This window comes from Loxodonta africana, chromosome 25 (genome assembly GCF_030014295.1).
Source record: "Loxodonta africana isolate mLoxAfr1 chromosome 25, mLoxAfr1.hap2, whole genome shotgun sequence".
Lineage (NCBI taxonomy): Eukaryota > Metazoa > Chordata > Mammalia > Proboscidea > Elephantidae > Loxodonta > Loxodonta africana.
In genome coordinates this window covers 27,324,658-27,341,230 of record NC_087366.1, presented here as the reverse complement: position 1 = coordinate 27,341,230, position 16,573 = coordinate 27,324,658, and the positions used below count along the sequence as shown (strand labels likewise).

Below are 16,573 nucleotides of genomic sequence, written 5' to 3'. Positions count from 1 at the left end.
TCCCTCACTCTAGAATTACAGAAACTTGTAATATGATTCTTGAAGTCTCAACCCTTAAGAGGAAACATCATCCTTAGTCTTAATGGCCACTGGATTTTCTGAGAATAGACTATACATTGTTACTTTTAAAGAGCTATGGGAGCTGTTGTACATAGGGTCGCTATGAGTCGGAACCAACTTGATGGCACCCAAGAACAACACAGGAGCCTTGAGAGTCCTTTTTCCCGTTCTTTTTTGACTGCTTTTTCCCATTCTTGTTCTTAGTTGCTGTTGAGTCAGCTCCAAACCATGACAACCCCATATGTGTCAGAGCAGAACTTCTCCACAGGGTTCTCAAGGCTGTGACCTTTCAGAAGCAAATCAAATCCTCAACTTTTTGGCTAGTAGTTGAGTGATTAACGGTTTGCACACCCAGTGACTCCACTTTTGCCATTAGATACCTATTTAGGATTGGTGGTTCAAGACTAAGTAAGGATGTATGATGTGGTTCAGAGCTAAGAGGAAGTGATCAGGTACCTACACTCTCAGCAGGAGTTACTACGGATTCAGAATCTGCTCCCACCAAAAATATGATGTCCCTTTAAACAGACATAATCACTTAAAAAGAAAGACAGTCACTCAGAGTCTTGAATCACTTTATATTTCATTCCATTGGTTTCAGGTCCATAGACTTAGAACATATATAATCTCCTTTACCTAACTTCAGGCTCTAAATAAAGCAGTGATGATAAAAAGATAGGACAGAAATTAAGAATAAAGAGTACTGTTCTTAATTTACCTACACTTTGTACCATTGCTTTCAAGGTAGATGTGGGATGACAGTGGAATAGTTCTGAACTGTTAATACCAAATTTCCAAAGGACCACAATTACTACCATATCTCCGTTCCATGGTGTTTCTCTTTCAAGCAAAAATTTCATTTCAAAAAACAAGACAATTCTTACAGTTGTAGCTAAGTTAACATAAAAAAAAAAAAAGAAAAAACCTGCTTGTGCAAACAACTGATAAACTTAGAAAATGTTCAAATTTACTAACTTATACTAAAACCCAATAATTTTTCTCCATCAAACTGGCAAAGATATTGGCATTACAGTCTATGTTTTATGGGCATGGGGAAAGTGGAACTACTGACTCTCTTGGTACAAAAGCAAATGGAAATAAACTTTCTGAAAGATAATCTATAAATCTTAATCAAAACCCTTAAAACTGTTCATTTCCTTTAATTAAAGAAATGATTACAAATTCAAAGATTTATTGTAAAGATGTTCACTGAAGCATTATTCGTAATAGTAAAAAGTTGTAACCTTGAATATGCCCAATAACACCACAGCTAAACAAGGTATGGTAAATCCTTAGACTTGAATAATATGCAGCCACTGAAAATAGTCTTTTCAAAAAATATTTAGATACAAGAAATGTTCGTGACAAAGGAAAAAATGAAAAAAATAATACATGGTAATATAGAAAACATTTTATAAAAAAAGAAAATAGCTATGTGATTGGAAAAATTACATGACGATAAATATATTAAAATGTTAATATGGTTTATTTCTGTGAAAAATACTTTATTTTCTTCTTTGTATTTTTTTTTTTTTTACTTAATTTTAACAGACTCCAGTTTTACTCTACGACATATCATACAACTTTTGCTAATCCAACTTTTAATAGATGTACATCTTATTGACAGCAATTACAATTGGCTGTACAACCCCACCTTCAATCAATGCGATTTTTCCATCACCGTTAACCTCCTTTTTCCCCTCCCCCCCAACCCCTGGTAACCACTAATAAACTTTGGTCTCTATACATTTGCCTTTTCTTATCTTTTTATATAAGTGAGGTCATACAATATTTGTCCTTTTGTGATTGGCTTATTTCACTTAGCATAATGTTTACAAGCTCCATCCACACTGTAGCATGTATCAAGACTTTGTTTCTCCTACTGGCTGAGTAGTATTCTATTGCATGCATGTACCACATTTTATCTACCCATTCATCTGTTGATGGACATTTAGGTTGTTTCCACCTTTTGGCTATCGTGAATAGTGCTGCAATGAACATTGGCGTACAAGTCTCTTTTTGAGTCTCTGCTTTCAAGTCTTCTGGGTATATCCTAGCAGTGGAATTGTGGTGCAGCGGTTAAGAGCTTGGCTGCTAACCAAAAGGTCAGCAGTTTGAATCCACCAGCCACTCCTGGGAAACCCTGTGAGACAGTTCTACTCTGAACTACAGGGTCGCTATGAGTTAGAATCAACTCAACGACAACAGGTTTGGTTTCTTTTTTTGTTTTGATTTATGGTAGGTGTATTTTTAGTTTTTTGAGGAACTGCCACAATTTTCCACAACAGTTGTAGCATTTTGCATTCCTACCAGCAATGGTTAAGGGTTCCAATTCTCCCACATTCTCCCCAACATTTGTTATTTTCAGTTTTTTTTAAATCTCAGCGCCCCCCCGCCCCCCGCGTGGGCGTGAAAAGGTATCTCATTGTGGTTTTGATTTGTATCTCTCTGATGGCTAATGACGCTGGGCATCTTTTCGTTTGCCTGGTGGCCATTTGAAAGTGCTCTTTGGTGAAATGTCTATTCAAGTCCTTTGCCCATTTTATGACTGGGTTATTTGTCTTTTTGTTGTTAATCTGTCAAAGCTTTGTATATATTTCGGTTATTTGATTCTTGTTGGATATATGGTTTCCAAAGATTCTCTCAGTCAGTAGCTTGTCTTTTTACTTTTCTGGTAAAGTCTTTTGATGAGCAAAAGTTTTTAATTTTTAAGAGATTCCACTTATTTAGTTTGTCTTTCACTGTTTGTGCTTTTGTTATTAAACACTGCATTGGTAAAAGCTAGAACTAACAGTGTTGCTCCTGCTTTTCTTTCTAAGAATTTAATGGTTTTAGTTTGCACATTAGGTCTTTAATCTGTTTTGAATTTGTTTTTGTATATGGTGTGAGGCATAGATCCTGTTTCAATTTTCTGCATGTGGAAATCCAACTTTCTCAGCACCATTTATTGAAAAGACTCTTCTTTCCCCATCGAATGGACTTAGCATCCTTGACAAAAATCAGCTGACCATAAGATGTGTGGGTTTATGTCTGGGCTCTAAATTCTCTGAAGCATACATGAATTCATTTGTAATTGTTTACGTTTCTTTGAATAAGTTATCACTAACCATTAAAAAAAAAAAAGAGAGATAATGTTCGTAGATGACATTATTCCCCTTCTGTGGAGCCACCAAAGCTCTTCCCAAGAAGATCCACTCTGACTCCACACTCTCTTAAGATAAAGTTGCTAAAAATTTTAGTTGGAATCAACTATAAATTAACTAAAGGATAATTATGGTTACCCAGACCATATCACGTACTGCTTTTTAGGTACAACAATGTTCTCCTGATTTTAGAATTCGGAGTGCCATGGAATGAAGAAAAAAAGTTATGTACACTTGTCAGGAACTTGAGTAAATAAATAGAACACTTTAGAAAGAAAAGTTGAAGCTACACCTAACATGGACTGTTGATAATCTATACATTTTATTAATCCAGATAATGACTGTTCCAATAAGTATCAGGTAGTAAAAGCTGACTATATCTGGACACAAGAAGCCAAATAAATTATGGGGTACTTGTCAAGGAAGTAGAATTAGAAAATGAATTCAAATGGTAGCCTTCTGGCCCACCATTCCCTATATTCAAAAGTACAGAATGGCAGGCTATGTATAGAAATAAAACAAACCACAGTTGTTTCAAGGACAGTATAAATCATTCAATTGTAATATCCTTGGATGTACAATCTCATATGGACATAATACATTCAAGTAAACAGTTTTAGAATTTACAATTGCTTCTTTAAATAAATGGATAGTAAATTTCTTTTGTAACAGCAAGTTAAATGTGTGATCAAGTTCTCTATTTTTTAAAATAACCACTGAGGAAATTAAATTCCATTACCTACATAAAGGTAAAGCTTTATATGATATTCCAAGTAGTTATTTCTAACAGGTTTATAAAAACAAAACCATGAAAGTTAATGCTGATATGAGCAAAGCAAATAAAACTTATTCTTAAAGAAAAACAAACAACCTAAGAATCAGGCAACGATAGAACATCTTTATGCTAATAACTCTAAACTACAAAAGTTTCTTTCAGATATCTTCAAATGAATTAAGATACTAAACTAAAAGTAAAACATAAAATGAAGAATTCTGCATTATTCATTAGTATAGAATAACCATTATCATTTTCTATATGTTCTTCAGAGGATTTAAGTTACAATAAATAATTCTTTAAAAAAAAAAACAAAGCAAATATATATTTTCACTAGAGTTCAAATAAAACTTAACTAAAAACTGAAAATTAAATATAGTAAAGAGGTAGTGGCAGAATTTCTAGAGCCATTAGCTTTGCAAGACAAAGATAAGGAACAAAGGACAAAAGAAATGTCAGCAAACCCTAAATGACTGAATAAAAATCCCTTCAGACACAGGAAAAATACCACAAAAAAATGACAAGAGATAAGGAACAAAGTACCATCTCTCAGATTAAAATAAACAACAACAAAAACTTTCTTTTTAAGTACATGTGGGGTAGGAATACAATGGAGGGGGGGTGATGTTGAGAGGACAAGAAACAAGCGTAGACAGTTTAAATATTTAAAAATAAAACATTCACACTGTCTGTAATGGTTACCCATACCAATAATAGGAAAAGGGCTAGACATGCAAATTTGTTAAAGGAAATAAATAATAAATTTGGTGTGAACCTGTATTTTAAAAACCAAGGTTATCAGAACACTTTAGTAAAATATTTGGTATAGGCTTTTCATCTGTTTGCGTTACATGATAAACTCTGAAGGACAGTGCTGTTCTTTAACATAATGGCTTCAACACAGCAGCATAAGGAATGGTCTGTCTTTGAACGGGAATAACTAAAAGTAAAAATTTTAAGCCTTAAAACACAAGTAGAGAGACCACATAGTAAACGGGAAGGTAGAAGAGAAGCATGCTGTTAACTTACATTGTGTTGTGAAATGAAGAAGATGCAATAAAGGCTACAAAGAAATTGGTGAAAATCTTAAAGAGTGGTATGCTACATTGTTTGAAGTTTATATTCAGGATGGCAGAAATAAAAAGAGTAGGTCTTATGAGTTTGGCTGACCGTTAACTTACATAGTGCTGTGAAATGAAGAAGACCCAATAAAGGCTACAAAGAAGTTGACGAAAATCTTAAAGAGCGGTGTGCAACATTCTTTGAAGTTTATATGCAGGATGGCAGAAATAAAGAGAGTAGGTCTTATGAGTTTGGCTGATGGTTTAAAACAGGGCTGGTGGTGATTACTGGTTCATTGTCATCTGGGAGGCCCAAAAGAAATTTATCTGCCTAGGTTGTATGAAGTGAAAAAAGGCTGGACAAAAATTTAAGTGTGTAGGAAAATATACTAAATTTTTCTAAAATTGAGATACTATTTGTATTTGTGCCCCTTCCTCTATCAGTCACTCGTAATTTCTCTTTCAAGCCCTGTGACTAAATCACTATCATAATTTACACAGAAGATTAAGACGCTACTTTATATTTGTCTAAAACCTAAGGGAAAAAAAAATTGAATCACTAAGTTAAGCTATTTCATAATTTCCCTTAATCTTTTTCCTATAATCATAACTAGGAAGGACAGAAATATAGCTTAGAAAGACAAGTAAATGTTTGGTTTCTCTACAGTAAAGACAGCTACTGACTACATATCACTTAACCAGTCCAAAATGTCCTAAGAACTCCAAACCTGACATCTCCACTTAGATTTTTTAGTAACATCTTAATGTTAACCAGTCCAAAAGTCAACTCCTGGTCTTCTCTCGCAAGACAGTTCCTTAGCAATTTTCTTCACCTTAATTAATTGCAACTTTAATCTTAAAGTTGCTTGGGCAGAAAACCTTGGTATCATCCTAGACTTTACTCTTTGACACTCTACATTCAATCTATTGGCAACTCTACTGGTTCCACCTTCAAAACAGGAACAAGATCCGATTATTTCTTACTGATATGCCACCGTTATATCTTATCTGGACTATTTCAACAGCCTCCTAAATAGTCTTCCTAATTCTACCCCTAACACCTTCATAGCCTGTCTTAACACAACAGCCAAACTCATTTTTTTTTTTTTTTAATTCAAGTCAGATTGTATTGCTCTCTGTTCAAAATCTTACAATGGATCCCAACTAGCTTCCAGTAAAAGCCACAGTTCTCAAAATGCTGAAAAACACTCTATTGAAACTGGTTCTCCATCACCTCTCTGCAATCATCTCCTCTCTGAAATCATCTCCTACTACTCTCCACCTAGCTCACTGCAATGCAGCAACACTGGTCTTTCTTACTCCTCAAACACTAATCACACTCTTAAAGGCCTTTGAAATGTTATCTCTACCATGAATACTCTCCTTCCAAATTTACACATGGATTACATCTTCACTTCCTTCTAGTATTTGATCTAACTCAGGTACTCAGTCATTCTGTGACCACCAATTGAAAACTGCAACCAACCCCCTATCCCAGCACTCCCTATCCCCTTTTCCTGCTTTGTTTTGGTCTACAGCACTTATCCATTCTAAGATAACTTACTTAGCTTGTTGCCTCCCCCACCACATAAGATTATAAGCCCTAAAAGGACAAGAATTTTCTTTTTTTACTGTTTTGTTCACTGCTTATCTCGAGTGTCTAGAACTGTGACTGTTACACAAAATTTAAATCTGAAACAGTAATGAAGTGAGCTATTAGAATTTTGCTTTCCATCATTTCATTGTGATATAGCAAGTTCCCAGGTGATGCTGATGTTGTTAGTTTGGGGAGTACTCTTTAAGGTCCACTATTTTAGAGGTTATCCTAAAAACTACAATATGCATCTTTATCAGCCTAATAATACTTTTACCCCCAAGGTCTTGAGAATATTTTAATTACATTTGTCTTCTTTCTGACTTATATTCCCTTATTGTCAAGTATTTAATTCTATGTTCCTTAAACCCAACAAGGCATTATTGTTTTATATAGTCAATATACTTTTAGATATGCTACACATTAACTATTTTCATGTCTTTCTACAACTCTGAATTTTATCTGGGATCATTTTCCTTCTGCCTTAAAAATATCCTTTAAGGTTTCCCTTTTTTTTTTTTTAGTATAGGTCTTTTTTTTTTTCAGTTTTTACTTATCAAAAAATGTATTTATTTTACCTTCATTTTGAGAGATTTTTCTCTGGATATAGAACTCTAGGTTGGTAGGTATTTTTGTCACATACTAAAGATTCGATTCCATTGTCTTCTGGCTTCCATTGCTTCACTGAGAAGTTGGCTGTCAGTCTAACTGCTGTGTCTTTGAAGACAACTGTTTTTTTCTCTGGTTGCTTTTAATGATTCCTCTCGTTATTTGATTTTCAGTTATTTTACTATGATGTACCTAGGCGTGATTGTTCTACCACCAGCACTGGTCACAAGATCAGACATAAGAGATTTTAGCACTAAGTTACTTAGTTTTACAAACGAATACAGGAAATTCAGGATGCATAGCATCTACAAACTCATCAGGAGGCCAGACAACTATTCACATACACAGCCTCATGGACCACTCCTTTCCTTCACCCACACAAAGAGTAAAGCACATTTGCCAGGGACATAGCTAAGTGCACCCTGGTTTTCTGTCTTATAATGTCCAGCTTATTACACAGACATAAGGCCGATGTGCCAACTTGCAGTTCTCTCAGCCCAAATGCAGTCCCACTGACAGAATTTCACAGTAAATATAACCAGCACCTAGCACATTCTGTATCTGTCTTAATTTAGTATATTTCCGAGGAAATGGTGCTATGAGAAGGTAGATCCAAAGTTAGATTTTCAGGCAGGCCTAGGGTTCAGGCTTGATGTTAAATCTTTATTCACAGTGTAGATTTCTAGTTGTTCATTCCCTAGAGTTCAAAGGCTTCTTGAATTTCTATCTTGATGTCTTTCATCAACTTTGCAAAGTTCTCAAATAATGTCTTCAAGTATTTGCTTCTGCTGCATTATTTCTCTTCTTTCTTTATTAGGTCTCCTATGGAATATCGGAGCCCTGGTGGCACAACAGTTAAGAGCTTGGCTGCTAACCAAAAAGTCGGCAGTTTGAATCCACCAGCTACTCCTTGGAAATCCTATGGGGCAGTTCTACTCTGTTCTACAGGGTTTCTATGAGTTGGAATCAATTTGACGGCACATTACAATAACAACAATAAACTGAGTATGTAGGGAGCCCTGATGGTGTAATGGTTAAGCTCTCAGTGGCTATCTAGAAGGTTGGCAGTTCAAATCCACCAGTGGGTCAATAGGAGAAAAGACCTGGCAATCTGCTCCTGTAAAGATTACAGCTGAGGAAACCATATGAGGTAGTTATACTCTGTCATATAAGGTTGCTATGACTCAGAAAAGACTCAACAGCACAAACCAACACTGACTATGTTAAACTTTCTTACTTGGTCCTCTAACTCTCCTGTATTTTTTCACCAGTTTTGTCTCGCTACGCTTTCTTTTCTGTATTTTCTCCTAACTTAGTTACCTACCAGTTCATTAATTGTCTCTTCAACTGTTGTCTTATCTGTCATTTAAAATTCCATTGAGTTCTTAACTTTGGTAATTTTACTTCTGCAGTTCTAGAATTTTCATTTTTAAGATAGTTTCCAGTTCCCAACTGAAACTCTCCATCTTGTCTTTCATCTTGTAAGCTAGTTATTTTCAAGCTGCCACTGATAACTCCAATATCTAGAGCTGCTGTAATTTTTGTTTCTATTGTCTTTTTTATGCTGGTTTTATTTATGCTGTCTTCTGTTTTTCTATGTCTTTATTTTTTATCGTGTCCTAGTTATTGTATTTGCAAAACTGAAAAATAAATGAAGTCCTTATATGATGTTATTTTCTGTCAGAGAGACCTTAAGTTTGCATCTGCCAGGCACCTGTGGCCATCCCAATTAATGTCACAGTTTGAAATGATATAAAGTTGAGTTGCAAACACTATGAGGGCTATTCTTCTCCTTGTTTAACCCAGACTACAGTTTTTTGGAATCAAAAGCCAAAGCGAGTTCACCCATACAAAGGCAATAAGCACTAGACTCCAATCTCTGTGTCCCAGTGAAGTGGTCATAAGTGCTCTCAACCACCCTGCCAAAACTGGCAAATGCTCCCAAAGCAAAAACATACTCAAATGCCATGCTCATATTCTAGTCTGGCAATTCTTCTCTATTTCGTCTGCTCTGCAACATTTTCAGGAGGTTTTTGTTTTTATAATGTATGTACTTGGTCCAACCTTTCTAGTCCTACTTAGTGGTACGTCTGGTCCAAATCACCAAGTCTGCCATTACTAAAACTGGAAGTTAAGCTACAGAAGTTAAAATAAGTTAGCAATGAAATAGATATACTTAAACTATACCTGAAACTCAGGTATCCTAAAGAACTCACCAAGTGAGAACCTTTTGTGTCAAAAACAGAACCAATCGAGAAAGCACGTAAAAAGCTATTTGTCAAAAATGACAATAATGAACAACTAACATTTACATAAATAAGGACAGTAAAAGCAATTTTTTTTTCCATGAACTTATAAGAAAGCTTGTAACTTAGAATGTATAATTGAAACGCTTGAGGATACTTTTTTTAAAATCTAGAAATTCAACTTTTTCATCAAGAAATTAAATGTGTTTAAATATTCTTATATAGATGTATTTTGTAAAGAAAAATTCTACACTGGGATAGTATTTAATTTAGTTGCATATACAAGGCCATTCCCCTCTATTTGAACCAAATTTTCTTCTTCATATTAAAATACCAGTTCAGCTGGACATTTAAAGGGTATTTACTACTTGTGATCATTAGGGAAATAGGGCACAATGTGTGCTTGGAGGAATTTAGTTTTATAGGGGAGGTAGATAATGGCTATAACAGAGGTGTACACAAGATACTATGGATACATAAAAGAGACACCAAAGTCAGCATGGTATTTTTCAATTAATGGTATTTCAATTACTACCTAAAATACCTGTTTTCTTTGGCGATGCAATACAAAGCAAAAATAAAATGCATGTCACATACCAATTCATGCCTTAAACTTTAAAAAACTCTACCTGTGTATAAATAAAAGTATTATATGAGACACCAAGGCGAAAAAAAATTACATAAAAACTTACCCCATCTGGCAGTGCCCTCCAGCATACAGCACTAACAAATTCATTTGTATCGTCTTCTTTTCGGTCTTTGTCCAGGACACTTTTGACCGTGTCAAACTTAAAAGTTAACAATGTCTTAGAAAGTCCTTTATAGTACAGGTAGAGAGAGTTGTTCTCACTTCCTGAAAATAAACAAAGTAATAATAATAACAAATTTTTATAATGGGAGAACTAAGAATTAGGAAATCACATTTATACGGTATTTATCTCCTAAATTTTCAGCTCAAAGACTAGTAATCTTCTATGGTCAAATTTCAAAGATCACAGAATTCCATGGGAATCATGTGAGAAAAGAATTCACAGATAAAAACTTTACTAATCTAAAGAAACAATCACTGTTAATGACATAATAATATTTATAATTTTTAAGGCTGAAACTACCACATAAAATTATAAGAGACGTCTATAGTAGAACTAAAAATCTGTTAGTATAGAATCTTAAATACATTTAGAAAGATTTCTATACAAAAAGAAAAAAAAAACTTTCAACACTTACATAGGCAAATTTTGGTAGCTTACAAAATTTAGTTCCCATTCCCCATAAAGGTATTACTGTAACTATACAAGTAGTCTGGAACCTGTATTTTTGAGTAGCCTAGGTTTTATAACGTAGGAGAATTGTGGGAGAGATTTGCTTTGGCAGTGTTCAGGCTCACACACAAGTAAACAGGGCCATATTTACTAAATACAGGGCAAGTCACTTAAAAGTACAGATGAAAATTCATATATTCAGCTATTAGATATTACAGCATTTGAATAGTACCAAATTTTATTTTTCTACTTCTGACTTAGGTTTGTATGAATTATCAATAATAAAAGCCCTAGAATAGATCAAGGTTATCCAGGCAGACTGTTTAATGAAGGGATAACTAGACAGGGGAAAACAAAGTTCAGCTTCAGACAAATAAACCAAAAAAAAAAAACCCACCGCTATGGAGTAGATCCTGACTCATAGCAGCCCTATAGGACGGAGTTTCCAAGGAGTGGCTGGTAGATTAGAACTGCTGACCTTTTGGTTAGCAGCCGAGCTCTTAACCACTGCACCACCAGGGATCCAGAAGACAAAAAACGGTGCTCAAATTAGAAATATGATTAGCAGAAATTAGTATTTTCTGTCTTCTATATAATGTTGATAGAAATTATGTTACAATGGAGAACTACAAAACATGGTTAACAATCTTATGCAGTTTCACGTGGTCTGGGCTGGTGCTCCACAAAGCAGGGAAGGACTATTGCTTCTTCCAGTAGAGCCAGAGAAAAATTCATAGCGCTGAGGCATCAAGACTACAATGCTACCTTAGGAGAGTACACACGATTTCCTGATTTGGTATATAGTTCACTTCCTTTGAATTCTATTTTCATGACAGATACCTGTTAAAAAGTTCCAGGAAAAGATGGTTTCTACTCACCACAAGCTATATAATCTCCATTGGATGCCAGGCCTACAAAGTTTTTTTCATTGATATGACCCTTGAAGGAACGTAGGCAATATGGTTTCCCAACATTCCACAGCTTTAGCTGACTGTCTGTTGATCTGGCATAAAAATAAAGAGTTAAAATGCATCTAAGATTTCACAGCACGAAACTCATCACTAATAATTAGCAGCAATCCAGTTTAGTGCCTATGAATACAGATTCTGGAGCCAGTTAATGTCAACAAAAAACCAAACAAAACCCGTTGCTGTTGAGTCAATTCCGACTCATAGCGACCCTATAGGTTAATAAGAAGCTGCCTTTAATGTGCTTTCGACCTTGGGCAAATTATGAAATGCAGTTGCCTCAGTTTCTTCATCAGTTAAATTTGAAAAATAATTGTTACCTTATAAAAAAAAATATTGTGAAGATTAAATAAATTAATTCATTTAAAATGCTTTCAATAGTGCCTGGCATGTAGGAAGTGCTCCATAAATGGAAGGCATCATTAACACCATACCACCACCACCACACCACGAGTAACCTCTACTGAGAAATGTGCTACATTTCAGTGATACATCTGTTCCACTTAATTTGTCTTCAACTGTTAGTCAGCCCTTCAGGGGTAGGATCCTATGAGTTCTCGAAAGAGTATGTAAATGTAGCTATTTAGAACAAATCACCGGTAATCTCATTATACAAAAACAGTCTTAGGACTTTAATAAAAGCCCATTATTTTGGGGTTTTTTTCTGACTTTTTGTTACAAAACCTGGATCATCCTAGACTTATTATTTTTTAATTGTTTTTCCTTCCTCTCAATTTGTTTTGCATTTTTTTTCTGAAAAATGATACATTTCTTTTTTTTTTTTCTTATTTTTTAAATAATATTTTACTGTGTTTTCAATGGCTTACACAGCAGTTTAGGTTCCCATTCAACAATTTCTACACAAGTTGTTCAGTGACACTGGTTACATTCTTCACAAAGTGCGAACATGCCCATTATTTCTGTTCTGGTTGTTCTGTTTTCATTAATCTAATTTCCGTACCCCTTACATTCTCATCTTTGTTTCAAAGTAATTATCGATTGTTTAGTCTCATATAGGTGAATTTTTAATGGAGCACAGTACTTACAGGTGATATTTTTTGAGCCTATTTGTTATTTAGCTACAAGGTAACTTCAGGGGTTAATTTCAGTTCAAGGTTTGAAGAGTATTTCAGGGTATTTGAGGAGTACTCCAGTCTCAACCAGGCCAGCAGGTCTTTTTTTTTTTTTTTAGGAATTTGAGGTTCTGTTCCACTTTTTTCTCCCATTTTATCAAGGTCCATCTATTGAGGCCCTGATAAGAACAGTCTGTAGTAATAGCTCCTTTGTCTCTATTAAAGACTACAAAAATCTTTCTCCAACATTCACCAAAAAGGACACTATGCTAAATGTTTTACATGTATTATTTAAAGAATCATAATTATTATTATCGGCTCCATTTTAGAGATGAGGAAACTGAGGTTTAGAATATTAAGTACATTTCCAAGGTACCAGTTAGTAAACAGTAGAGCCAAGATTCAAACTGTATGACTTCAGAGGTCAAACTCAAAACTCTTAAAATACTTCTCTACTGCTTGTCAATCATTTATTCAAAGTGACATCTATTCTTAGATATTTGTTTTCATTTTTTTGCTCAACAATGGGTTCAGTATCCTTTTGTATCTATATTTAAAATACATCAATATTATTTTCAATTTTTTAAAAAATTAAAATTATTTTTTCCAAATAAGCTTCTAAATGAAGTTTATATATTCTAAACACTTCTTGTATTCAAAGTTGACTATGAAAAAAAATCAACATGCTTTACAAAAACTAAGAAGGAAAGAAGACTGGTGAAAATATAAATTACATATCCAGATTAATATGGTCAGCTACCATTTCCAATTTATATAATTCAATTAAGCATAAATATCCAAAAAGCAAAAACCAAACCCACTGCTTTCAAGTTGAATCCAGCTCATAGCAACCCTGCAGAACAGAGCAGAACTGCCCCATTGAGTTTCCAAGGCTATAAATCTTTACGGAAGCAGATCGCCACATCTTTCTCCCAAAGAGTGTCTGGTAAATTTGAACCGCTGACCTTTGGTTAGCAGCCAAGCACTTTTAACCACTGTGCCACCAGGGCTCCTAAGTATAAATACACTTCTGTGAAATTAAATGATTCAACATTTATAAATCTGAAATCGAAGCAAAATATTTTTGCTATATAATTTACCACCTGTATTTGAATATGAATAAAACTTTAATTGTTTACCATCTATTGTTACTCCTAAAGATGGGATACTTCCTGAATGGTTTCCACTTAATTTAAATTTGTGAAATAATTACCTACAATACCTCCCCTCAGAAAGCTCAGTTCCCTCTTTTGTAACTCAATTCAAATTACCAAGTTTTTGTCTAGAGCAACCAGTGTGGAAGTGGATATCAAGCATAAGGCACTAGCATTAATAATCTCCTAAAAGAGACAAGACAGTAGTGAAAAGAAGAAAATAATATATTGTTAAAAGCTTTAGAAAATATAGTAGATACGAAAAGGTCAGGGAGATATTAAGAATGGGCATTTACTAGAACAATAAAAACTGAAGAGAACTATGAAACAGATAAAATGGAGAGACTGTCTCTGTTAGTATAAGGGACTTATCAACAATGTTTTGCCAATTGGGACTTACTTACCTGGTTGATATGTTGTTAACTTCAAATAATATAAAAAACAACTAAATGCTCAAATTATGATTCTCTATGTCAGAAGGTGTTTGAAAGGCCTAACATCTGTCAGGTCTAAGCCATCATCCTTACAAAGTCCTCTTTAAAACATTTAAAACTCACTATGAAATCACAGGGAGATCAAATAACACATCAGCATAAAAGTCACCCAAATAGTATCTAAACCTAAAATAATTCTAGTATTATAATGCAATATAGGTAAATATTCAATAACATATTAGTTGAGTTTAATAAATAAAAGACTTCTCATTCTTTTGCTTTAGCTATGTTAAGTGTTTCTTAAGGAGAAGTGGTAGCTGAAATCCAATCTGAAGCTGAAATGCAGTAAAACTGCGGAGCTTTACTAATCTTATCTAACAAGGGGCTATATTAAAAATTAGAATCATTGTTAGAATTTTATTCACAAATAACATACTAAAGTGAGCAATACAGACCAAAACATACATGCATTTTAACTAAACAAGTTATAAAAATCTGCTATTTAAAAGAAAGTGCACACCCCAGTGTTATTCTTCACATACATCCACAATGACTTTAAAGACTGGTGAACGATGAAAGAGCTCTGTTAAGCTCAAACCCTGAAAAGAATAAATACTCACGCAGAGACAATTTCCTCACCACTCACAAACTTTGCATAGGAGACTGCTTTTCGGTGTCCTTTGAATACCATGATTGGCTGTTTAGTGTTACGAAGATCATAGTAGTGGACACAGTGATCTAAATCAAAACAAAACAAACAAAAAGAGAAAAATGTAGTAAATGTGGAAATGCAAAGTAAAGCTAATCTTAATTGGCTTGGTGGTTTCTGTCAATATGTTTCACTGACAATAAAATGCCTGTAACAGCCATAAGGGAAACCCTGGTGGCATAGTGGGTAAGTGCTACGGCTGCTAACCAAAAGGGTGGCGGTTCAAATCCTCCAGGCGCTCCCTGGAAACTCTATGGGGCAGTCCTACTCTGTCCTATAGGGTCGCTATGAGTCAGAATCAACTCGAGGGCAACAGGTTTAGTTGGTTTTTAACAGCCACAAGGAAACTCTGGTGCATAGTTACTGGTTAAGAGTTCAGCTGCTAACCAAAAGGCCAGCAGTTTGAATCCACCAGGCGCTCCTTCGAAACCCTATGGAGCAGTTTTACCCTGTCCTATAGGGTTGCTATGAATAGGATGGCAACAGGTTTGGTTTTGGTTTTAACAGCCAGAAAACTAAAGGCTGTGAATAATTTTCAAAGATAGGGAAGATATAATGGGTTTTCTATTTTGTTACTGTTTTGAGTCTAGGAAAATATGGTTGCATGAACACACATAAAGCAATGTGAGTCTGAAATGAAGTTCCACTGATATTTCCTCTGATACTGCCTCTAGAAACAGTGTTAAGGGTTTAAAGTAACTAGAACTTTTAATTTCTATCTTTACATTTCAATGGCTTTAAAAAATGGTGATATAACCATCTGGATAACCTTAATAGTATAAAATTTTATTTCCCACATTCACTTTTTTTTAAAAAACATCTTCAGTTAGACATTTTACATATCAGAAAAATCACTTATTGCAAGTATACAACTCAATGATTTTTACTAAACTTAGTGGTGCAATCACCATCATAAATCAGTTTTAAAATACTGTCCTTACCCAAATAAGTTCCTATATGCTCATTTACAGTTAATTCCATTCCCACCCACAGTCCCAGGCAACCACTAATCTGCTGTCAGTCTCTATAGATTTGTCTGTTCTGGACACTTCGTATAAATGGAAATACATAATATGTGGTTTCCTGTGTCTGGCTTCTACACTTTAAATAATGTTTTTCAGGTTAATTCAAGTTTTAACATGTGGTCAGTAGTTTGTTCCTTTTTATTGCTAAACAGTATTCTATTGTATAGATATACCACCACATTTTGCCGATCCACTTACCAGATGATGGACATGTTTCCAGATTTGGCTATTATGAATAATAACGCAGTGAAGACTCACGTGAAAATCTTTGAATAGACATATGTTTTCATTTCTATCGGGCAGATAGATAGATACGTAGAGGGGTAATTACTGGGTCATATAATAATTTTGGAAACCCTGGTGGTGTAATAGTTAAGTGCTACAGCTGCTAACCAAAGGGTCGGCAGTTCGAATCCTCCAGGTGCTCCTTGGAAACTCTATGCGGCAGTTCTACTCTGTC

General features: G+C 34.6%; 1 protein-coding gene across 5 annotated transcripts in view; it reads right to left on the bottom strand.

Annotated features, from left to right (window-relative positions):
• COP1 (COP1 E3 ubiquitin ligase) overlaps positions 1 to 16,573 on the bottom strand; it is a 251,325-nt gene that overhangs the window by 50,742 nt on the left and 184,010 nt on the right. For 3 of the 5 annotated variants that reach the window (XM_064276604.1, XM_010590990.3, XM_010590991.3), the window contains 3 exons: positions 15,000 to 15,117; positions 11,629 to 11,753; positions 10,181 to 10,341 (listed from right to left, as the gene is read on the bottom strand). In XM_064276604.1, the coding sequence (XP_064132674.1) occupies positions 10,181 to 10,341; positions 11,629 to 11,753; positions 15,000 to 15,117 (404 nt within the window). Of the gene's footprint in view, positions 1 to 10,180; positions 10,342 to 11,147; positions 11,258 to 11,628; positions 11,754 to 14,999; positions 15,118 to 16,573 lie in introns of those variants that run through there. The other 2 variants (XM_064276605.1, XR_010319394.1) reach the window with 2 other exon arrangements.